This window comes from Diachasmimorpha longicaudata, chromosome 2 (assembly GCF_034640455.1).
Source record: "Diachasmimorpha longicaudata isolate KC_UGA_2023 chromosome 2, iyDiaLong2, whole genome shotgun sequence".
NCBI lineage: Eukaryota > Metazoa > Arthropoda > Insecta > Hymenoptera > Braconidae > Diachasmimorpha > Diachasmimorpha longicaudata.
In genome coordinates this window covers 10,444,572-10,468,856 of record NC_087226.1, presented here as the reverse complement: position 1 = coordinate 10,468,856, position 24,285 = coordinate 10,444,572, and the positions used below count along the sequence as shown (strand labels likewise).

The window sequence follows — 24,285 nt, the reverse complement described above, 5'->3', positions numbered from 1 at the left end:
TGTATTCTCGTAGATGAGCCAGGTGCACCAGGCCGCCCAGAGGCAACTGACTGGGATAAGGACCACGTTGATCTAAGATGGACTCCACCGTTAACTGACGGTGGAAATCCAATCACCGGTTACGTGATTGAAAAACGAGAGAAGGGCACACCAAAGTGGGTCAAGGCGTGCGAAACTGTGGGGCCAGAGTGTAAGGGTCGAGCTGAGAATCTCGACGAAGGAACTGAGTACGAGTTCCGTGTCAGGGCAGTCAATGCTGCAGGTCCCGGTGAACCGTCTGACGCCAGCAAATCCATCATTGCCAAGTGTCGACGAGGTGAATATTACCTTACACCATTTTTCTAAATACAATTCATTATTATTAATGAATTTGGTCCCACGAGTCCTTTGACAACATGAAGAATGAAACTGATTTATAACATATTTGTTTTGCTTCCAGTACCACCGAAGATTGATCGCCGCAATCTTCGTGACGTTAACATTCGCGAAGGCGAGCGTTTCCACTTCGACGTCAAGGTGTCCGGTGAACCAGCGCCAGATGTTACGTGGTTGATTAATGAAAAGAGTGTACACGTGACAACTCATCGTAAAATCGTTAATGAACCCAACAACACGAAATTCTATAATGACAAAGCTGAGCGTAAAGACACCGGTATCTACAAAATTACGGCTGTCAATCAGTACGGCAGTGATACTGCTGAGGTCGAGGTCGTTGTCGTTTGTAAGTACCATTTGTTTATTTTCCGCTATGGGACAATTAGGCTAAGGACACTGTCAATGAAAAGTATTCGGCTCTCAATTTCAGCATTGACCAATTTCAACGCAATGAGTTATTTATAGATTGAATAGCTGATCAACTTCATTCATTTATTCATTTGACAAATTTTAAATCAGTACAAAAAATGGTCCATGTGAATTCAACCTAATCAAAATCCTCGACTACATAACTCAGTTGTTATGTGGTGGTATATCACTCATCATATAGTATTTCTCATTAATTTCTAATCGAATTCGATAATCTACGATCGTAAGGATTTTGATTACGTTGAATTAATCCAGAATGTTAGTCTTCAATTGCATGTACCTTCCAGCTAAGCCATCGAAACCTGAAGGACCCCTGGATGTCTCTGACATTCACAAAGAAGGTTGCACCCTAAAATGGAAGAAACCAAAGGACGATGGTGGTGAGCCAATCGAGGCCTACCTGGTAGAGAAATACGACCCCGAAACAGGCGTTTGGTTGCCAGTTGGCAAGTGCGCAGGTACAGAGATGAAAGTCGAGGGACTTACCCCAGGTCACGAGTACAAATTCCGAGTGAAGGCGATAAACTCAGAGGGCGAATCCGAGCCCCTGGAAACCTATGGCTCAATAATCGCCAAGGATCCATTCACAGTGCCATCAGCACCTGGTGCTCCTGAGCCCACTGACTGGTCAGCCAACACCGTTGATCTCAAGTGGAGGGAGCCATTCACAAATGGAGGATCACCAATCACTGGTTACATCATTGAGAAGAAGGACAAGTACAGCACAATGTGGGAGAAGGCCCTAGAGACGACCGTACCGCAGCCAGAGGCCCACATAACGGGCCTCATCGAGGGCAATGAGTACCAATTCCGTATTATTGCTGTCAACAAAGCAGGACAGTCTGAGCCTGGAGATGTCAGCAAGACATTCCTGGCAAAACCACGATACCTAGCTCCCAAGATTGACCGAAGACACCTAAGGGATGTTACCCTCTCTGCTGGATCGACCCTCAAATTCGATGCAGCAATCACTGGTGAACCACCACCACACGTTGACTGGCGTTGTGGATCTGTTCCCATAGTGGCAGGAAAGACAACCATCCTGGAGAACCCACCGTACAGCACCAAATTGATTATTCGTCCGGTGACGCGGGGTAACAGTGGTGAATACGTGGTGACAGCCACCAATACATCAGGCAAAGATCAAGTAACAATTCAAGTAATTGTCACTGACAAGCCCACGGCACCCGAAGGACCCCTTCAGATCTCAGATGTCCACAAGGAGGGCTGCAAACTCAAATGGAAGAGACCTTTGGATGACGGTGGCACTCCTATCGAATACTACCAAGTGGAGAAGATGGATCCCGAGACTGGCTGCTGGGTACCCTGTGGGCGCTCTACAGAGCCTAACATCGATGTGACCGGTTTAACCCCAGGTAAAGAGTACAAATTCCGCGTGGCAGCTGTCAACTCAGAGGGTGAATCCGAGCCACTCACTGCTGAGGAGACAATCGTGGCTAAAAATCCATTCGACGAACCTGGCAAACCTGGCAATCTCAAGGCCACTGACTGGGATAAGGACCATGTAGATCTCAAGTGGACACCACCAACCAATGACGGTGGTTCACCCATTCTCGGTTACGTGGTCGAGAAGAAGGACAAATATGGAGATTGGGAGAAGGCTGTGGAGGTACCTGCTGATATCTGCTTCGCCAAGGTTCCCGATTTAGTGGAGGGACAGCCCTATGAATTTCGCGTGCGCGCTGTCAACGCTGCTGGACCTGGTGAGGCGTCAGATCCAACACCAACAATCATAGCTAAACCTAGAAACATGGCGCCTAAGATCGATCGCACGAATCTCATTGATATTAAGATCAAAGCTGGTCAGAACTTTAACTTCGATGTTAAGGTCACGGGTGAGCCAGCACCAACGACAAGATGGCAGCTTGCCAGCCGAGAAGTTAGCTCAAGCGATCGTATAAAGGTAAAACACGTCGATTACGCCACTAGTCTGAGTGTGAGAATGGCAACGAGAGCTGAGTCCGGTCGATACACAATTATTGCTGAAAATATCAATGGAAGTGACACAGCTGAGGTGAAGGTAACGGTACTTGACAAGCCTGGAGCACCTGAGGGACCACTGAGGGCGTCTGATATTCACGCTGAAGGATGCACATTGACGTGGAACCCACCTGAGGACGATGGGGGTCAGCCAATTGAGAACTATGTCGTCGAGAAGATGGATGACGCTACAGGAAGGTGGGTACCAGCTGGGGAAACCCTGGGTCCTGAGACGAGCCTCAAAGTCGGCGATCTTATTCCTGGACACAAGTATAAGTTCCGGGTTCGTGCTGTCAACAAACAGGGCAAATCCGATCCTCTGTCCATGGCGAAGAACATCGAAGCTAAAAATCCATTTGATCAACCTGGTAAACCCAGCACTCCAACGATCACTGATTACGACACTGACTTTGTTGAGCTCGGCTGGAGTCGACCTGTTGATGACGGTGGATCACCCATCACAGGATACGTCATCGAGAAACGTGACAAATTCAATCCAAATTGGGAGGAGTGTGCTAAAGTCGAAGGGGATGTAACACATGGCAGAGTTCCTGATCTCATCGAAGGGACACAATACGAATTCAGAGTGAGGGCAGTGAACAAGGGAGGGGCTGGAGAGCCATCTGACTCGACGAGACCTCACATTGCTAGACCCAAGAATCTACCCCCCAAAATTGATCGCAAGTACATGCTGGATGTCAAAGTTCGTGCCGGTGGATTCTTCGACTTTGATGTTCCTGTCATTGGTGAGCCACCTCCGTCCAAGGAGTGGACTCTGAAGGGCGTTGTTGTGAGCAACGACGACCGTGTGAAAATCACAAATACCGATTACAACACCAAAGTCCGGTTCATGGATGCACATCGTCCTGATTCTGGTGTTTACACTCTGACGGTGAAGAACATCAATGGAATGGACAGTGCTACACTGAATGTGATCGTCATGGACGTGCCATCGCCCCCTGAGGGACCTCTCAGGGTGGACGATGTCACCAAGAACGGTTGCTCTCTCACATGGAGAGTACCGAGAGATGACGGTGGCTGTGAGATTCTTCACTATACCATTGAGAAGATGGACTCTGAAAGCATGCGATGGGTGCCAGTTGCTGAGGCTGATCACTGTGCTTGCAGAGTTGACCATCTCATCGAGGGACACTCTTACACATTCAGGGTTCGTGCTGTTAATAAAATGGGAGAATCCCAACCGTTGACTGGCATCGACGAGATCACAGCGAAGGATCCATTTGGAAAACCGAACAAGCCTGGACAGCCTGTTGCCACTGATTGGGACAAAGATCACGTGGATCTTGAGTGGACACCTCCGAAGAACGATGGAGGTGCTCCCATCACTGGATATATCATTGAAAAACGACCGCGATTCGGACAGTGGGAGAAGGCTGCTGAGGTACCAGGAACAGCTTGCAGAGGAACTACTCCAGATTTGACTGAGGGACAAGAGTACGAATTCCGAGTGATTGCTGTGAACAAAGCCGGCCCCGGAGAGCCATCGGAGGCGTCAGCACCGGTCATCGCTAAACCTCGCTTCCAAGCGCCAATATTCGACCGACATCTCCTCAGAGACATGACTGTTCGTGCTGGTCAGAAGATCCTCTACGATATTCCAATTCAGGCATCACCGAAACCAACTGCCTACTGGAGTATCAATGACGTACCTGTTGAGCAGGATCTTCGTCACGACATTTTCACCACCACCACCAATACCACCTTCGAAATTCCATTCGCCCAGAGGTCAGACGCTGGGCGTTACAAGTTGACTCTTATCAATGATCATGGAAAAATATCCGCTGGTGCCACTGTGACTGTCATTGATCGACCATCTCCACCAGAGAGGCCACTTGTTGTCAGCAATGTTTCCAAAGATATGTGCCATCTGTCCTGGGGAGTACCACTCGACGACGGTGGCAGCCCCATTCTCCATTACATCATCGAGAAAATGGATGTGTCCAGGGGCACGTGGTCTGATGCTGGAATGGCTATGACCCTCAGTCACGAGGTGTACCGACTAACTCATCGCAAGGAGTATCATTTCAGGGTAAAGGCTGTCAACAATGTGGGTGAATCAGATCCACTGGAGACCACCAAGAGCATAATCGCTAGAAATGAATTCGACGAACCAAGCGCGCCTGGAAAACCCAAGATCACAGATTGGGACAAGGATCATGTGGACCTCACCTGGCCTCCACCAGAGAACGATGGTGGCTCTCCAATTACTGGCTACATCGTCCAGAAGAAGGAGAAGGGAAGTCCTTACTGGATAAATGCCTGTCACGTGCCTTCTGGCAAGACCAGTGCCACCGCACCCGATCTGACCGAAGGACAAGAGTATGAGTTCAGGGTCATTGCTGTCAATGATGCTGGACAATCAGAACCATCAGAGCCAAGCGATGCCATCATTGCAAAGGCCAGGTTCCTCGCTCCGAAGATAAAAACACCTCTGGAAGATATTCGTATCAAGGCCGGTCTAGTATTCCATGTGGACATTGATTTCGTTGGTGAGCCGACGCCTGTGGTCACCTGGACTGTTGCTGGTAAGGAACTCATAACGACCGAGAGAACAACAATCACATCAATTGGATATCACACGATTGTGCACACTGTCAATGCCAAGCGATCTGATTCAGGTCGTTATAATCTCCACTTGAAGAACGACAGTGGTACCGACGAAGGTAGTTTCAATGTGATTGTCTTGGACAGGCCAGGGCCACCGGAGGCGCCATTGGAATACGAAGAAATTACCAGTCAATCGGTGACCCTCTCCTGGAAACCACCGAAAGACAATGGAGGCAGTGAAATCACTGGATACGTAATCGAGAAACGTGATTTGACTCATGGTGGTGGCTGGGTTCCAGCGGTCAACTATGTCAATCCAAAACAGACATACGCCAATGTGCCACGTCTTCTGGAAGGCACAAAGTACGAATTCAGGGTGTCTGCTGAGAATCTCCAGGGACGATCAGAACCGTTGAAGACCGATCGTGCAGTTGTAGCGAAGAACCAATTCGGCGTGCCCGGACAACCCGGCAAGCCCGAATGCGTTGACGCCGACAAGGATCACATTACCATCAAGTGGACGGCGCCAATCAGCAACGGAGGATCACCCATCCTCGGCTACGACATAGAACGCCGTGATCGTGCCACCGGACGATGGATAAGGCTCAACAAAGAGCCACAAAAGGAGAAGGAATACCTCGATGAACATGTGGCTGATGGTCACCAGTACGAGTACCGTGTCACAGCCATTAACGCTGCTGGTCCTGGAAAAGCCAGTGACGCATCAAACGTTATCACAGCCAGACCGATGAAGGAGAAACCGAAACTTCATCTCGATGCACTCCTCGGTCGCAAGATCAGGGTGCGTGCGGGCGAGCCCATTCACATCGACATTCCCATCTCTGGTGCTCCCACGCCAACAGTCTCGTGGCTTAAGGACGGTGGTCGTCTTCCAGACGTGTATCGCATGACTACGGAAACGAAGAGCGATCACACCGTCCTGTTGGTGGAGAAATCAATTCGTGAAGACGCAGGGTTCTACACTGTCAGAGCCACCAATGAATACGGAGAGGACTCTGCTGATATCCAAGTGATCGTTGTGGATAAACCCTCACCACCAAAGGGACCACTCCTCTACTCTGGCACGAACCACGAGTCAGTGTCGTTATCCTGGAGTCCACCCGACGACACCGGTGGTGCAGCCATTACCAATTATATCGTTGAGATGTGCGATTTTGGAATGGACAACTGGAGGCAGGTTCCAGGATACTGCCCAACCTGCAACTTCACAGCCAGAGGTCTTCAAGAAGGCAGAAGATACATCTTCAGGGTGCGTGCTGAGAATCTCTACGGAGTGTCAGAGCCCCTGGACGGTAAGCCAGTGGTTGCCAAGAGTCCCTTCGATCCTCCTGGTGCACCTAATCAGCCCGAAATTCTCGGTTACACTCCCAACACCTGCACCCTCGCCTGGAATCCTCCAGACAACACTGGTGGCAAACCGATCACCGGGTACTACGTAGAGAAGCGTGAGAGAGGTGGAGAATGGCTGAAGGCCAACAATTACCCAACACCAAATACGACTTTCTCAGTTCAGGATCTCCACGATGGTAGTCGCTACGAATTCCGTGTGATAGCTGTCAATGAGGCCGGACCAGGTGATCCCAGCAGGGCGACTGAGCCAATTACCGCAGGACACCAGAGGCTGCGCCCCGACGCACCAGAGCCGCCCAAGGCGGATCGCATCACGAAGGACTCCGTGACTCTCTCGTGGCGTCCACCGCGCAACGACGGTGGTGCCAAGATTCGTGGATATCACATTCAATCCAAGAGGAAAGACGAGAGCGACTGGAACGATGTCAATGGAGCCATCATCACTGGAAATGTTTATACCGTTCCCAAGCTCAGAGAAGGTGATGAGTACCAATTCCGAGTCATTGCTGTCAATGATGTGGGCAAGAGTGATCCCAGCCGTGCTAGCAACCCCATCGTCATCGAAGAGCAGCCGAACAAACCAATTCTGGATCTCAGTGGACTCAGGGACATCACCGTGCGTGCTGGTGAAGACTTCTCTATCCACGTGCCCTACATTGGCTTCCCCAGGCCAGCGGCCACGTGGTTTGCCAATGACGTTGTGTTTGATGAGACCGACAAGCGAGTTCATCAACAGCAGGGAGATGACTTCGTCAGTCTGGTGGTCAAGAACTCCAGACGCAAGGATGGAGGACAATATCGACTGCAGCTGCGCAATCAAGCTGGCTTCGACACTGCCACAGTCAATGTCAGGGTTCTCGATCGTCCTGGTGCACCACAAAACCTGCGCGCCGATGAGTTCGCTGGTGATGCACTGACCCTGTATTGGAATCCACCCAAGGACAACGGTGGTGCTGACATCACGAACTACGTGATTGAGAAACGCGAGGGAAGGCTCGCATCATGGGTGAAGATCAGTGGCTACGTAACAACGCCCTTTGTTCGTGTGCGCAATCTTAACGTCGGACAGGAGTACGACTTCCGGGTGATGGCGGAGAACCAGTATGGCACATCTGATCCTGCCGAGACGAGGGAGCCCATCAGAGCGAGGTATCCCTTCGACGTGCCGACAGCACCAGGCGCTCCACGAGGTATTGAAACCAGTGAGGACAGCATAACTGTCTCCTGGACAAAACCACGTAGTGATGGTGGTTCACCAATCACCGGCTACATCCTCGAGAGGCGTGGCATCAGCGAGGAGAAATGGATCAAGGCAACTCCAATTCACATTCAGGACACGAGCTACAAGGTCTCAGGACTCATTGCTAATCATGATTATGAATTCAGAGTTGCCGCTGTGAATGCAGCTGGCCAGGGACCATTCAGTGCGAGCTCAGACGCCATTCGCGCTTGTGCACCGACCTTCGCACCCAAGATTACAAGTGATCTCAGCATTCGGGACATGACTGTCATCGCTGGTGAGCCCTTCACCATCACAGTACCCTTCATTGCCAATCCAAAACCAAGGCCCAACTGGTCCATCAACGGAGAGGAGGTGTACACAGACACCAGAATCAGATTTGAAACTTCTGATGTTTCCTCCAAGTTCATCAACTCTAAGGCCAAACGCAGTGACACCGGAAATTACACGATTAACCTTGTCAATACTGTGGGCTCTGACACAGCCTCCTGCAGGGTGTTGGTGGTTGACAAGCCCTCACATCCTCTAGGACCTCTGGACGTATCGGACATCACTCCAGAGACGTGCACCCTTGCCTGGAAGCCACCGTTCGACGATGGCGGCTCACCAGTCACCAATTACATCGTTGAGAAGCTCGATCCTGGTGGCTACTGGGTCAAGCTTTGCAGCTTCGTTCACAATACTCATTACAATGTGATCGGGCTCGAGCCAAATAAAAAGTACAACTTCAGAGTGCGTGCGGAGAACCAGTACGGTGTATCAGAGCCACTTACCGGTGAGGAGCCAATAATGGCCAAATTCCCCTTCAATGTCCCGGAGCCACCGTCACAGCCTCGTGTCATCGACTGGGATTCAGACAGCATCACAATTCAGTGGGAGAAACCTGTCTCAGATGGTGGATCCCGTATTCAGGGATACAAGGTCGAGTGGCGTGATCCCTCTGACGCACACTGGAAAGTCGCTAATGACTACCTTGTGAAGGACACCCACTACGTGTGCTACGGCCTCTCCAGTGGCCATGAATATGAGTTCAGGGTAAGAGCGAAGAACGCTGCTGGCTTCAGTAAGCCAAGTCCACCATCCGTTCAGTTCAAACTGCGCAGTAAGTTCAATGTCCCCTCACCACCTGGCACACCACAGGTCATCAAAGTTGGAAAGAACTACGTTGACCTCAGATGGGAGGCACCAGTTTCCGATGGTGGCAGCAGGATAACAGGATATGTCATTGAGAAACGTGAGATTGGATCGGCGATCTGGCTCAAGTGCAATGACTACAATGTCACCGATCTCGATTATACTGTGATGCATCTGATTGAGCGTGGTGATTATGAATTCCGAGTGTTTGCTGTCAATGCTGCTGGAAGATCTGAGCCAAGCTCCTGCACAATACCCGTCAAAGTCTGCGAGGTTGAGGGCGGTGAGAAGCCTGAGTTCGAGAGGCCCCTCCCAGTCAGTCAGGGTGTGCCACTTGGCAAGACGTTTGTGCTGGAATGCCAGGCGTCTGGGAAACCCATGCCGACGCCCAGGTGGTTAAGAAATGGACGCGAAATCACAATGGGTGGTCGGTTCAGAGCTGAAACCCATGAGAACGGGCTTTTCAGACTCATCATCTCCGAAGTTTGGGAGGCTGACAGTGGTGATTATAGCTGTCAGGCGGCTAACCCACTTGGTATCGCAACGACAACGATGAGATTGAAGATAGGTACACCACCGAGAATAGAGCGTATGCCTCAGGTTCTTCTGCTGGTTGAGAAAGAGAATGCCAAGATCAAGATTCATTACACTGGAGACCAGCCCATGGACATTGTTCTCAAGAAAGATGGCCACAAGGTAGTAGAGTCTTCACACATCAAGTATACAGTTTTCGACGAGTACCTCATAATCTTCATAAAGGACATTGAGAAAGACGACCAGGGGATCTACGAGCTCTCCATCAGCAACGACAGTGGCAGCGTCAGTGGGTCCTTCACAGCGCAAATCACTGGTACTCCTGGGCCTCCAGTGGGACCACTGGATGTGTCAGAAATTGATAAACACACTTGCACATTGTCCTGGTTGCCACCGAAAACGGACGGTGGTCTTCGCGTCACCCATTACGTTGTCGAACGCAAGGAGATGACACAGGGCCACTGGCTGACAATCGCCAGTTCTTGCAAGGACACCACTTTCCTGGTACAAGGCTTGACAGAGGGACACGAGTATCTATTTAGAATAAGAGCAGCCAATGAGAATGGAATGGGACCACCACTGGACGGTGTCAATCCCATCAAAGCAAAGGCACCGTTCGACCCACCAGGACCGCCAGGCACTCCAAAGGTCCTGGAAATCGGCGGTGACTTTGTTAATCTCACCTGGGAGAAACCTGAAACCGATGGAGGCGCCAAAATTCAGGGCTACTGGATCGAAAAACGCGAAGTGGGCAGTAAATCCCAAGCCTGGATTCGTGTCAATCCTGCAATCTGCCCCGCTACCATCATCAATATCACCAATTTGATCGAGGGAAGGCAGTACGAGTTCCGGGTGTTCGCCCAGAATATCGCAGGCCTCAGCAAGGAGTCAACAGCCTCGACATCAGTGAAGATAGTCGATCCTCAGATAAACAAACCTCCAGAGATTCTCAAGGGCCTGAAGAACGTCAACTGCATTCAGAATCACAATGCCGAATTCAAGTGCATCATCACAGGAAATCCAACCATCACATGGTACAAGGGAGCCCGGGAGCTTCAGAACAGCTCCAAATACCAGATCTTCACCGAGGAAGATTGTCACACACTTGTTGTTCGTGATGTATATGGCGAGGACGCCGATGAGTACACGTGTCGTGCAGTTAATCGAGGTGGTCACAAGTCAACGAAGGCAGAGCTCTTGATCATGACACCACCGAAGCTCAATGTACCACCGCGCTTCCGTGACACAGCATTCTTCGACAAGGGTGTCAACGTCATTATCAAAATCCCCTTCACAGGCTATCCGAAACCCAAGATCACATGGGTGAGGGAAGGTGAGAATATTGAGTCGGGTGGCCATTACTGCGTGGAGACAACTGAGCGACACGCTCTGTTGACGATCAGGGATGGACACAGAAACGATTCGGGACCGTATCGCATCACAGCTGCCAATGAACTCGGCCAAGACACAGCGATAATTAAGATTCAGATCAGCGATCGTCCAGATCCACCGAGATTCCCACAGGTGGATAACATTGGCCACGACTCACTCGCACTGAGCTGGAGGCCACCCATGTGGGACGGTGGCAGCAACATTACAAATTATGTCGTTGAGAAACGTGAACACCCGATGACAACCTGGATTCGCGTTGGCAACACGAGATTCTGCACTATTGCTGTGCATGATCTGTCACCAGGACACCAGTATGACTTCCGTGTGTCTGCTGAGAACGTCTACGGACGGTCAGATCCCAGCGAGGAAACCCCACTGATCACGACCAAGGGAACTAAAAAGAAGCCTGCCCAGAAGTACGAGGTCAAGTATGACTCCAAAGGAAAGAAGATTCGAGGAAGGGACGACGAGAAGGTTAAGGACTATGATCAATATGTCTTCGACATCTTCAGCAAATACGTGCCACAGCCGGTGGAGATAAAGACAACGTCGGTGTACGATAAATATGACATTCTCGAGGAAATTGGCACTGGTGCATTTGGCGTTGTGCACCGATGCAGAGAGCGTGCAACTGGAAATATATTCGCTGCTAAATTCATCCCAGTGTCTCACGTGATGGAGAAAGAGCTCATCAGGAAGGAGATCGACATAATGAATCAGCTACACCATCCTAAACTGATAAATCTACACGACGCCTTCGAGGACGACGACGAAATGATTCTGATCTACGAATTCCTCTCTGGTGGAGAACTCTTCGAGAGGATCACAGCCGAGGGCTACTCAATGTCAGAATCAGAGGTGATCAACTATATGAGACAGATCTGCGACGCCATCAAGCACATGCACGAGAAGAACATTATTCATCTGGACATCAAGCCCGAAAATATAATGTGCCAGACGAGAAACAGCACTAACATCAAGTTAATCGACTTTGGTTTGGCCACAAAATTAGATCCCAACGAGGTTGTTAAGATAAGCACAGGAACAGCTGAGTTTGCAGCACCTGAAATTGTCGAGCGTGAGCCTGTCGGTTTCTACACTGACATGTGGGCCTGTGGTGTTCTAGCCTACGTACTGCTAAGTGGTCTCTCACCATTCGCTGGTGACAACGACATCGAGACACTGAAGAACGTCAAGGCTTGTGATTGGGACTTCGATGAGGAGGCCTTCCGCCACGTATCCGATGAAGGCAAGGACTTCATCAGGAGACTCCTTGTCAAGAACAAGGAGAAACGAATGACAGCACACGAGTGTCTGGTTCACGCCTGGTTGACTGGCGATCACAGTGACAGAAATAACAGAATATCTAGCAGCCGCTACGTCAGCTTCAGAGACAGACTGAGAGCTAAATACGAAGACTGGGAAAAATATGTTCTGCCAATTGGCAGATTGTCGGAGTATTCATCTCTTCGGAAATTGCTCATCGAGAAGTACAAAATTTACGACTCAACGTTTGATCGCAGACAAGCTGCACCGAGATTTGTTATCAAACCTCAGAGTGCATTCACTTATGAGGGACAAAGTGTCAAGTTCACGTGTCGTGTGATCGCCATTGCTTCACCGACACTCTCTTGGTACCACAATAATCAGGAGTTGAGACAGTCCGTCAAGTTCATGAAGAGATACATCGGCGACGACTACACGTTCATCATTAACAGAACTAAATTGGAGGACAGAGGGGAGTACGTTATTAGGGCTGAGAATCATTACGGCTACAGGGAGGAGGTTGTCTTCCTGAATGTTCAACCATTGCCTAGGGAAATGCCACCTTACAAACCGGATATTGCGCCTCCACGTCACAGAGAGCCACTGCCCCAGTACTTCTGGCTCGAACAAACAGAGTCAGCTCCTTGCTTCACTTTTGCTCTTCGACCACGTGTCATGCAGATCAGGCAGACCTGCAAGCTCCTCTGCTGCTTGAGTGGTAAACCAACGCCCACTGTCAGGTGGTTCAAGGATAGTAGGGAATTGTCTAAACACGAATATGCTATGTCCACTTCTGATGGAGTTGTCACGATGGAAATTGTTGACTGCAAACCATCGGATAGTGGAAAGTACCGATGCATCGCGACTAATGTTCATGGATCTGATGAAACTAGCTGTGTTGTCATTGTTGAAGGTAAGTCAGTGGTCGATCGCAGGGGGAACTTTTTGTAGATGAAGTAGGGAATTGGCAAGATGATTTGATTGGACCCTATTAGAGCTTTTGCAATTAAAAAATCAATCCAAAAATTCTACCACATTCCCTACGTTTTTCTATGAAGTTGAACTTCATAGAACTCAACTGAATAATTATTAATCCTTTTCATTCTGATAAATTCGCAGGAACTGGCGAGACTGAAGAACAAATCCAATTAGCCCACGATTTCTTACATTCTGGAGGTACAGATAATTTACGAGTGAACCCCTCACAGCCTTTCCTCACTTGGGAACTTTACGATTTGCGTTGTCCAGTTATTCCTGATGAGGGAAAAAAAATCTAAATTTTTGTCTACTGTTAAAAAAAATGTTTTCATCGAGTATTTGTTATTTATTTTTGAAACTCTATACAATAGTTCATACTGAACCCATATTAGTAGAATTTCTCATATCATAAAAGATAAAACATTCATCGAGTCCATACGCCAGGAGCAGGGACTTAGAAATATCCCTTGAAATGTGAAAATGAATGAAATATTTTATAATGACTCATTTTTTAATATCCCTTATTGCTTCCCCCTTCCTTTTCCACTAGTGAACAATGACTTTGGGAGAGTAGCTCCGAAAATGTTGTCTTCCTTTTATAAAGATATATCAAATACATTTTTATTATATCCCGACATTTACAAATTCCCGAAAAGAGGTCATTGGTGATTATTTCAAGAACTTCATTCACAATCACATTTCACTTGTTTACGTTCCATTTATTTCTTCAGATATTTCAATCTATTTCATTCACATCAATTTCTTTGAATCGTAAAAGAAGAATTTAAAGAGAAACATGAACGAAAATCGTAATCCTCCTTGAACCCTCAACCCCGCCCATTCATAGATCCCCAATAACACCGATTGTCCCGATTTTCAGATCGCAAATTCATCGAAATGCCCATCAAGCCAGCGCCTCCACCAATAATAATAAAGCAAGAATACAAATCCCTAACAAGCACAAAACACAATTCATCACTGTCATCAAGTAGAATAACGCAGGACTACTCGTCCGACAAGAAGAGCGTGAAGAAGTACGGAGCGAGACTTGACTCGACAGGCAGTCCCTCGAGATCGAGAAATGCGACGAGGGAGTTGGTTCATCCATCAGACGACTCAATGAGGCCTCCAGAATTCACGCAAAAGCTGAAGGATCTCACCATCAACGACGGTGAGCAGTTGGAGTTATCGGTGAAGGTTGATGGGGATCCAGAGCCCCAGATCAATTGGACAAAGGCTGGAAAGGCCCTGACATCGTCCGAGGTCATTGATCTCAAGTACAAGAATGGCACGGCAACCCTGATCATCAATGAAGTATTCCCTGAGGACGAGGGTGAGTACAAGTGCACAGCCACTAACAGCGTTGGCACAGCCAGTACATCGTGCAGATTGAGTGTCAAACCAATGGCCAATGCTGGTGGAAAGAAATCGGGTGGTGATAAACCACCGAAAATTGTCGATCATCTGGCATCGGCATTTGTCAAGGACGGTGAATCCGTTGTTCTCAGTTGTCGAATTATTGGAGCTAAGAAGTTCGATGTTGTGTGGCTGCACAACAACAAGGAGATCAAACCCAGCAAAGACTTCCAGTACACAAATGAGGCGAACATTTACAAACTCACTATTGCGGAAATATTCCCAGAGGATTCTGGCACTTACACTTGTGAGGCATTCAATGACGCTGGGGAAAGTTTCTCGTCGTGTACCCTTAATGTCCTTCTTCCTAATGAGGAACCAAAGAGCCCAGTGTTCGCGACATTCCCAGAGTCAGCAACAATAAACCAAGGGGAGGCTGTACGTTTCACATGCAGAACCGAAACTGCGCCATTGAAAGTAACATGGTTGAAGGACAATAAGCCAATAGACGAATCAAGCAGTAGATATACATTCAGTTCAGATGGTGACAAATCCTTCGAAATAAGCATCAAATCCTGCACAGCCAGTGATATCGGCCAATACACAGCACGAGCAATTGGCAAGAAGGGCGAGACATCAGCGGCATTTGCTCTCAACGTTATCGGTCTCAACGACCAGTGAAAATAACTCTGGAACACAACTCTCTCTTTTTCACATACATTAACCATTGATTTTTCACAAATAAATTGGAATTCAGAAAACAATACAAAAAAAAAATGTTGACGCCAATGCGACGTATATTTTCATTAGATAGAAATCAAAACTCATGTATAAAATGTTAAGTGAATCATCTTATTTATTATTATTGTTACAATGCATTGTTTTAATTTTTTTTCTCTTCTTTTCCGTGTGTTTTGTCATATCGCCTTCAATCGGATAGCTCCAGCCATCCAGTTACATTTATGTCTCTCTGTCTCTCTCTCTCTGTCTATCTTATATTTTTTTTTCTTTTGCAACGCTAATTCGAGCTTACAAAAACTCCATGCCACGTGACGCGAATTTTATTATAACTTACAACATTATGGTGAGAACACGACATGAAGAAAAAGGAATTACGTGCTGTCAGGTCGAGTGTCGGATGGACCATTGGAATGTGGTACTCGTGCGGTTGGCCAGCATCCTCACGAGAAAATTTATAAAGGTATAATCCTACGAGTATCACTTTACAATCCATCACATCTGTCTGTCTATCTCTCTCTCTCTCTCCAATTTTTTAGCCACGACCCATCCTGCAAATGCACTGGTAGCACGTCAGTTCGTTTTTTATTCCAATGTAGCCATTGAAACAATATGTCGTGGTAGATTTGTTTGAAGACTGCTTCCGTTACAACATGTACGATGAATAAAAATTTCATGAATCAAAATGACGAGATAATGCGTTTTTCAATCCTTCGGGGGGGAACAAGGGTGATTAAACGTTGATGCAGACCTGAAAAATAATTCACGTTTTTCACTTCCAATTTCCTTTTTGATTTTCCCTATTAATTTTTTTTTACTAAGAGAGTATTTAGCATTTAACTTATTGTGATAATATTCTTCAGCGAGTCAATATAAGAGTGCAAGTAAATAAAATTTCAGATTGAAATAAAAATTTAAAAATAACAATTATTTGAAAGCACAACACATTTTTGGTGGCAATAAAAATGACAAAACAATGTCTTTCACATGGATTTTGTTTCAAACACTCTTGTTTGGTTAATAGAGTATTTTTTAGGTCCTCTATAAAAAATAAAATTTAATTTAACATCTCTATAACAAAAAACAATCACCTGATCAGTGAATGAAATCTGCTGATGTAGAGTTGCTGGATCGATAACATTGAAACATCCAATACGACTCTGGAACCCCGACTCATGAATACTCTTGACGATTGTACTACAGATTCCCATGAATTGATATGAATTAATGCTCTCCAGTGTGCCACGTTCGACCTTCACTTCTCCATTGGAATGAGAGAAGCTGAAGAGCATGGACCCATTGAATATTTGGCGAGGAAAATCACAGGACTGTTCGCATATGAACCTGAGCCTTCCACTTGTCGAGTCCAAAGAGAACCTAGACAGGAGCGTTCGCTGATTATCGCTATCGGCAATTCCCACGTAAACATTATTATCGTTGCAGCAAGTATTGTCCTCGTAGCTGATCAGCGAGTCCACATGGTTCAGGCCGGACGACCCATCGCAGGAGCTTTTCTTGATTGCTTGCCACTCATCGATAATTGGATCATAAACGTAAAAGTTCGTCTTGAAGTAAATTAATTTTTCGTCAACAACGCATGATGCAGGTACTTCTGTGAACATTTCAGGTATTTCAGCGGCTTTGGACCACAGCCCCGTGTGAATATCCAATACGTCTACACTTGACAGCTTTAAACGGTGCTGACCAATGCCGCCAATCAGGTACAATTTATTTTTTATAAACGCCACAGCCATGTGTCTTCTGGGTCTCGGCATTTCCGCCACTGAGAACCAGGTTTTCGAGAGCAAACAGTATCGCCAAATTGTTTTGGTGAAACGACCTGATCCCAGCCCTTGTTCCCCACCTATCACATAGATACTAAATCCTGAAATTAAATTTTTCATTGTTACTAGAGCAGAGGGTACGCTTTACATATATATTATTTTTTGTTGTTCAATCACCTCTCCCGATGACTTGTCTCCCAAAAACTTCCTTTCCATTATCCATGATACTTGCAATGTCCTTGAGATCCACCAACTCCGTGAATTTTGAATTTCTCCACCAGTAGACACATGGAATTTTCCCCTTGTCCCCCATGGACTTATGTGCTACCACACAGGACACATATTTTGGTCGGTTCTTTATTGAATTTGGGCATGTGTCAACTGGACCCTCTGCAATCTGAATCAAATCATCGATTGATGATAATTCTAAGATTGGAAAATGCTAAATGAAGCTGAAATGAACGAAATTCTGATGAAATACTGATTCTGACCAAATTCCTCACAAAATTCTTGCCGAAGTGAATTGAAAAAATTTTGTGGTAAATTCGAACAGTTTTTAGAAAATTCAACAAGAAGTCCTAGTGCTTAATGTTAAAGAATATTGTATAGGAAATTCTATAGGAATTTCTGTATGATTTTCTACGCATGCACGACTGAAAAATCTCAGCTTCATTGAATAAAACTCCTGGGCGAATACTACCACAATACCATCGAGCACTCGATATCAAAGGGGAATTCTACCGGGTCTCTGATACCTGCAAGAGTGACTTATAGAGGTGACTTGATGGATCATGCTCGGCAGATGCTGAATGGTGTTGCACAGCCTCTTTGGCAATAAACCTCAGCCATCTTCTTGAGCAGCTGACGTTAACATTGCCAACGAGTTTCAGGAGATTCTCCAGGGTGAGTTCAGAGAGCGATGAGTATGGGAGCTCCTCGAATCTGTCCAGGCATGCCCCAAGGGCAACATCCCGCAGTTTATCCAGACCCAACTCCTGTGCTAGGGTCCAGATCTCGATTATCTTCTCGGCGTACAGCCAGTGGAGGATGATGATCGATGTCAAATCATTCGTTAACTTTTCACACATAAATACAACACTCAGCTCTAACAATTCGAGGGGATTTGAGTTGTGAGTATTTGTGAATTTCTCCATGCACTTTTCAACTTTGTAATGCGTCTGAATCTTTGGATCGTTGTGCTTCGTGTCTTCCGCCCATTTGACGAAATCCTGGGAATTATAGAATCATAGAATTTCTGCTTCTTGAATCTTCTTTTGTCAGTGTAGGGGAAATTATGTGTTAACTGTCTGGCTGAAGGGTTAAGAGATCAATATCGAGAAATGTTATACCCTGATATTGAATATGATGGAAAATGGGAACAAATGAATAATTGGCTATGAGATAAATCTTCAATGAATTGCTCCGAGAAATTCTATTGAAGAAGCATCCCAGTGAACAATTAGCATTTATATGACTATTCATGAAGTTCATGTCTATCTTCTAGTTGTCTAGCCTCAGGAAATGGTACATACACTAGTAGAACATGAATAAAATCCTTCATAAAATCCATCAATCTAAATACTGAACGAGAAAATTACAGATTGGTGTGTCCTGAAGGTTTCAAGGAGTAAATAACAATCTCTAACTCACTTGAAATCTTAAAAAGACTAACATTTTCCGTAATAATTCCAATCTGCTATCATTCTACATTTGCTAAATACAATTGCGGTATTTCGCGCCAGTGAACGAGTGATCCAATTATTCAACTAAACAAAATATTCTCATATCTAAAAATAATATAATTTTGTCCATGTATATTACACATTCGGTTACACAGACCCAAGCCTAACGATCGGATTTTTGTTTTATAAATACATGTACAGAACAGACCTTGAGAGTATCCAGTGATACACCATAATTGATTGGGTACTCATTCTGCCGGTGATCATTGAAGTTCTCCGAAAATAATGATGAGAAGTAGAGGCTGTGCTTGGCGAGTTTGTCCCTATTTGCTCGTATACGATTGTCACCGAGTATGAGTATCACTTGGTTATTATCAACACTGTCCATTCTTTGTCAAAATGACAGCGTTTTGAGAGTAACAGAAGCGTGACTGTGTTGACAGATGACCTGTTGCAGAGTGCAGCTGACCTTGATGCACTTGGAGATTGTCGGATGCTGGTAAAGAAATTTCATGGGACGTTTTCAGAGGGCACTACTTGTGGACACCCGGTGGGCATGTTGAGCTCAGTACAAACATGTACAAACCGAGTACGAACGATAGAATTAGTTTGTTTTGCAAAAAGAAGTTACCTGTCTGCTATCTCGACAAGAGAATTAGTCTATCCTCTTTGTATTTGGATACGATTTATTCCGGCTATAATTGTGATACCGAAGCGCCAACGTGCGGAAGGAGGAACTAATTTCGCGACGACCAACGACTGATGCTTGCGATCTATATTTTATATACTTGGGTGGATAAAAAAACCACTCCACCCCGCTCCTCGACACCGGGGTTCTGACGTTTAAGGACACTCTGACACTCTTAAGCAAGATTCACGAGGAACGATTTATTGAGCCATTCATTTCTCCGCAGATCACTCAGGTAAATTGATTTGTTGTCATTGTGGGGTGTACTGACAATTAGATCTATTCACTCCTAATGCCAGTGGAAGTTCCTGGAGTTTCTGGGAACTTATGCCGCATTTCTGGAGTCGTATTAACTTTTGACCTATGTTCGCGACGTAATAACTTATCTAGTGATGCGCATAAGACCTTGGTATGTGTAAACAAAAACTTTGAAATTGAAATGGATGATAATAATCATGTCCTATTTATAATCTACCGATAATCCAATAAAAATTTAATTGCCAATTCTCGATTTCTGGAATTCACTGCACTCTGTGGTAAAATTAATGGTTGTTTGTCGGCATTCGAAAAAATTAATGTTGAAATTTTGTCAAGATGTTGACAATTTAATTTCTGTTCCTTTAGCTGTCTACGATCTTTCATTTTTTGGACAGTTCTCTAGACAATTATCCCGAGTTCACATCGATACTTTTAAACTCCTCGGAGAATAATGAAGAAAAATCAATGAAACTATTAACTCGTTTTATTTTTAGACATGGCTGAGAAACGATTGGACCTGATAATTTTTGGGGCGACAGGATTCACGGGTAAATACACCGTCAAAGAGGCCCATCGTCTGTGCAAATCTCACCAATTTACGTGGGGAATTTCTGGAAGAAATCAGGAACGTTTAGAGGCCGTTCTTAAGGAATTTGCGCCTGATGCTGGTAAAGCAGATGTCATTTAAATAATTTAGATATTTTATTTATTTAATTCATTTAATTTTGTTTCAAAAGTTTTTGAAATCTCATCTATTCATTTTGCAAATTTATTTTGTTCTCATTCGCTTATTTTAATTTGATCATTTTTATCGAGAGCTTGATCTATGCCTCACATTACTCGAGCCAATTTCATGTTTTTTACTTGAAAATATTCTCATCACATACAATTATTACTGGGTAATTGCGGTGACACATCACTCGCTGCATTGCTTCATCGTTTAATTGCTATCATCATCCATCTGCAGAAGTCAATCTTGATTCCAATGTTCAACTTCAAGCAAAAAAAAATGTCAGAGATTTTCTCAAATATTCAGTAACTCATCTCTAATTTCATGAAAATTCAAGTGATAATTATAGTCCACTAATGATACGAGTTATGTTACTCAGTCTCCAGAATCACAAATCATCGACGGTCATTCATCAAAAACATTGAGACATCCTTGAAAAAAAAATAATTTGTATTCCGCTAGTTATAATTAATCTGCTTAAGCCTCACCTTCAACACAACTCAGTTAATTAATCCTTATTCCTTGATCAGGAAAAAACCTGGAATTCATATTTATGATTGAACTTGTTATAGATAATGTCCCTGTCATTATCGCTGATATTAAGGACGAAGAGTCTCTTAAAAAAATGGCCGAAAAGGCCAAAGTCGTTGTCAACTGTTGCGGACCTTACAGGTTCTTCGGGGAGCCTGTTGTGAAGGCTTGCATTGCAGCTAAAACGCATCATGTTGATGTCAGTGGAGAACCTCAGGTTAATATTAATATTGTTACTAAATTTATTATTTAAGTGATCAATGGAAGAACTGGATAAAAATAGGATAATTATTTTAAAAATATATATCAATATATATTACTATTTCCAATACATTCCAGTATATGGAGAAAATTCAACTGGAGTACAACGAACCTGCTAAAAAAGCTGGTGTTTATATCATAAGTGCATGTGGCTTCGATAGCATCCCGTGTGATCTTGGGATAATCTTCACTCAGAAAAAATTCGAAGGCGAAGTGAACAGCATCGAAACCTACTTCAGTACTTGGTCAGATCACGATCTCGGTGGTGCTGCACTCCACTATGGTACGTGGGAATCAGCTGTTTATGGGCTGGCCCACGCTGATGAACTGAGGGGATTGAGATCAAAACTTTATCCGAAAAGATTGCCACCATTTGAACCAAAATTGAAACGAAGGTATGTTTCAAAAACCGGAAATAATCTCATCTTTGGATTCTCATATCGAGACAAATTTTGTTTGTGATTTAACAAGAATATTTTTTGTTCAATATTTCAACGGATTTAATTTTTTATTTAACTTTTCAATGAGCATGTATCCTACGAAAAAAATCAGCATGGAATACTTTCTTTTTTATTGATTCGAGAATAATATAAATATTTCAGGGGTGTTGTACATCGCAGCAGTATTTCTGAGGGATACTCAGTCGTATTTCCTGGATCAGATAGATCAGTTTCAACTAGATCTCAACGTTATCTCTTTGAAAATGACAAGACACGTCCTGTGCAAGTCCAAACATACATGACGATCAGGTATTTCATTCGAGGTTCATCCTCATATTTCTATAAATGTAAACATTTCAATGATATTAAAATATTCCCTTCATTGCATTTTGTCAGATTGTAATGAATATTCCAGATCCTTGTGGACTTTAATATCAATGGCGTGTGTGGGCGCTGTCTTTTCCCTCATGACGAAATGTAAATGTGGACGAAGTCTGCTGCTGAGGGTAGGTCTACTACACCAAATCATTTTGAACAACAATTATATTCCTCGTACCATTCATGTTTGCAACTTTCGAATATAATTATAGACATAATAATTATTCAACAGTACCCAAAAATATTTTCTGCTGGAATGGTGAGCCATGACGGGCCGTTACCCGAGGCTATGGAAAAGAATTACTTCTCATTAACTATGAAAGCCATTGGATGGACTGAAAAACTCGCGGAGCCGACCGACAAGCATTCGCAGCCCCCGAATAAAGAAATGGTAACCAAAGTGTCGGGTAAAAATCCAGGGTACGGGGCCACCTGCACAATGTTGATGATAGCAGCCCTCATGGTACTCAAAGAACAAGATAAAATGCCGGAAAAGTAAGAGATAGTACCTGCATTTCAATTTTTACCAATATTTACTAATTTGTCAATAAGAATTCATTGGGCTAATTCAGTCAAATCTAGCCTTTTAGAATTTTTTTCTCGTCTTGAAATCGGGATGTTTTCTTCTTTAAAACAAATACATACTTCACTGTTTTTAAAATAGATTGCATCCACTATCTTCTAAGATTAATAATATATTCTGTATAATCTATAGTATTTCTTACACAACTAAGAATAATATTATGTTGTTATTTCTATTGCTATTTTTTTTCATTTTGCAGCGGTGGTGTTTTTCCTCCGGGGGCTGCCTTCGCTAAAACTTCGTTGGTAGAGGAGTTGAACAAGAATGGAGTGACGTTCGAGGTCGTGTCGTCCAAAGAAAAGTAAAGGTGAACGGTTCAGCCAATATTCCACTGAAATGAGCATTTGGTCTCGATCTATTTTTCAATGTCCAATTGATGTTGGAGGTCTCTTGTAAGATCCCAGATGATATATTTACTACAATCACACTTTATGAAGATGTATTACTGTCCTGCTTCCGTCTTTCTGCATTTTTTCTACTCTAAACTTTTGTAATTTTTTATTAGATATTTCCGCTGGCTGGGATTCTTTTTATTTGAAGTGCATGGGTTATTCATAGAATTATGTCAAAATGTCATCATGATTTTCTCATGGGACGAAATATTTTCTCCCTTTTGTATCAACATTAGTAGTCATGTTGGGATTCGATTGGAATATTACATTTATTTATTATAAATTTCTTTTAGAAAGCTGTGATCTTCCTATGTTATCGCCAATTATGTTTATTAGAGTCATAAAAGTGACTTTAATAAACATGTTAGCTTGTATCAATTAATTTTTTTGCTAAGTGCAGAGCAAGTTATCGCAAAGAATACGTTTTGACATGATTCTTCGAGCACTTTGTGCTGGTTAAACAATTATTAAAAATAAAGAACGACGTACTTAAAGGGATAAAGAATTCCTGGCATTCGATGGTAATTTTGTTAATTTACACTAAGTTTTATTTTAATTTGTTATAAATTTTGAAAAAAGTCTATTTTTTCAAGTGGAGTTGAACGTTTGACATGATTCTCCGAAAATCCAGTGCTAATTTAAATAATGTGAATGGTAAATAGAGTGTCTCATATACTTATTGAAAATCATGAACTATTTAATGTACGAAACAATAAATGCCATGAAATGGGGAATTACCGAATAGTTCACGATTGCATCACGTGTTGGAAAGGCACGGGTATTCTCGACGGCCTTCCGGTAAGCCTCCGGCAGTCGTCAGAAACATTCAATTCTCGTCAAGGATGAATTAGGATTGTGGACATTAGATTGACCCACTTTTAGGTCGAATCCCGAATGTCATTTTTTGTTGTTCCAAGTTGCACGTCCGAAGACGTCAGGGGGTTTCCCCTGGGATTTCCAATTGACATTCGATGCTGCGGAAAAATATTCTTGCATCTGTCATTCATGCATTCATCATATCTGACGTCAGTGGAAGGAGAGTCTAGAGTGAATATGAGTCATTGAGTAATCGAAAATCTAGACGATATACGATTTTACGAATGATATGTTACGTTGATTAGAAAAAATCTTTTCACTGGAAATGATTTTTACGGAAACAACTAGCGAATTCGGTAG

General features: G+C 44.5%; 3 protein-coding genes across 31 annotated transcripts in view; 2 read left to right on the top strand and 1 right to left on the bottom strand.

The window, feature by feature from the left end:
* LOC135170795 (twitchin) overlaps positions 1-16,071 on the top strand; it is a 51,472-nt gene extending 35,401 nt beyond the window's left edge. For all 28 annotated transcript variants that reach the window (XM_064136854.1, XM_064137059.1, XM_064137046.1 and 25 more), the window contains 5 exons: positions 14-316; positions 440-721; positions 1,092-13,223; positions 13,430-13,486; positions 14,169-16,071. In XM_064136854.1, the coding sequence (XP_063992924.1) occupies positions 14-316; positions 440-721; positions 1,092-13,223; positions 13,430-13,486; positions 14,169-15,325 (13,931 nt within the window). In that variant the 3' untranslated portion in view covers positions 15,326-16,071. The remainder of the gene's footprint in view (positions 1-13; positions 317-439; positions 722-1,091; positions 13,224-13,429; positions 13,487-14,168) is intronic.
* Positions 15,638-19,621, bottom strand: LOC135170980 (uncharacterized). Its single transcript, XM_064137236.1, has 6 exons — positions 19,480-19,621; positions 19,057-19,344; positions 17,922-18,395; positions 17,344-17,563; positions 16,474-17,267; positions 15,638-16,133 (listed from the first exon to the last, which is right to left on the bottom strand). Exons 2-6 carry the CDS (start codon positions 19,234-19,236, stop codon positions 16,116-16,118), a joined length of 1,686 nt encoding a protein of 561 aa, XP_063993306.1. The 5' UTR covers positions 19,237-19,344; positions 19,480-19,621; the 3' UTR covers positions 15,638-16,115.
* An 8-nt stretch (positions 19,622-19,629) lies between these two features.
* On the top strand, positions 19,630-23,843 carry LOC135171075 (saccharopine dehydrogenase-like oxidoreductase). Of its 2 annotated transcripts, none has more exons than XM_064137382.1 (8): positions 19,630-19,771; positions 20,289-20,462; positions 21,097-21,272; positions 21,395-21,711; positions 21,919-22,065; positions 22,172-22,262; positions 22,367-22,629; positions 22,917-23,843. In XM_064137382.1, the coding sequence occupies exons 2-8, from the start codon at positions 20,291-20,293 to the stop codon at positions 23,020-23,022; spliced, it is 1,272 nt and encodes a 423-aa protein (XP_063993452.1). In that variant the 5' UTR covers positions 19,630-19,771; positions 20,289-20,290; the 3' UTR covers positions 23,023-23,843. The 2 variants fall into 2 exon arrangements, with proteins under 2 accessions (XP_063993452.1, XP_063993461.1); XM_064137391.1 differs by lacking the exon at positions 19,630-19,771 and adding an exon at positions 19,818-19,945.
* The last annotated feature ends 442 nt before the right edge of the window (positions 23,844-24,285 follow it).

What these genes read in the sequence shown, in the direction of transcription:
- LOC135170980 (XM_064137236.1), bottom strand. Translation starts at nt 19,236, where the DNA reads ATGGACAGTGTTGATAATAACCAAGTGATACTCATACTCGGTGACAAT. An exon ending in TATCACTGGATACTCTCAAG is followed by an intron (nt 18,396 to 19,056) that starts GTCTGTTCTGTA and finishes TATAATTCCCAG; the next exon opens with GATTTCGTCAAATGGGCGGA. An exon ending in TCTATAAGTCACTCTTGCAG is followed by an intron (nt 17,564 to 17,921) that starts GTATCAGAGACC and finishes GATTTGATTCAG; the next exon opens with ATTGCAGAGGGTCCAGTTGA.
- LOC135171075 (XM_064137382.1), top strand. Translation starts at nt 20,291, where the DNA reads ATGGCTGAGAAACGATTGGACCTGATAATTTTTGGGGCGACAGGATTC. An exon ending in GGAATTTGCGCCTGATGCTG is followed by an intron (nt 20,463 to 21,096) that starts GTAAAGCAGATG and finishes AACTTGTTATAG; the next exon opens with ATAATGTCCCTGTCATTATC. An exon ending in ATGTCAGTGGAGAACCTCAG is followed by an intron (nt 21,273 to 21,394) that starts GTTAATATTAAT and finishes AATACATTCCAG; the next exon opens with TATATGGAGAAAATTCAACT.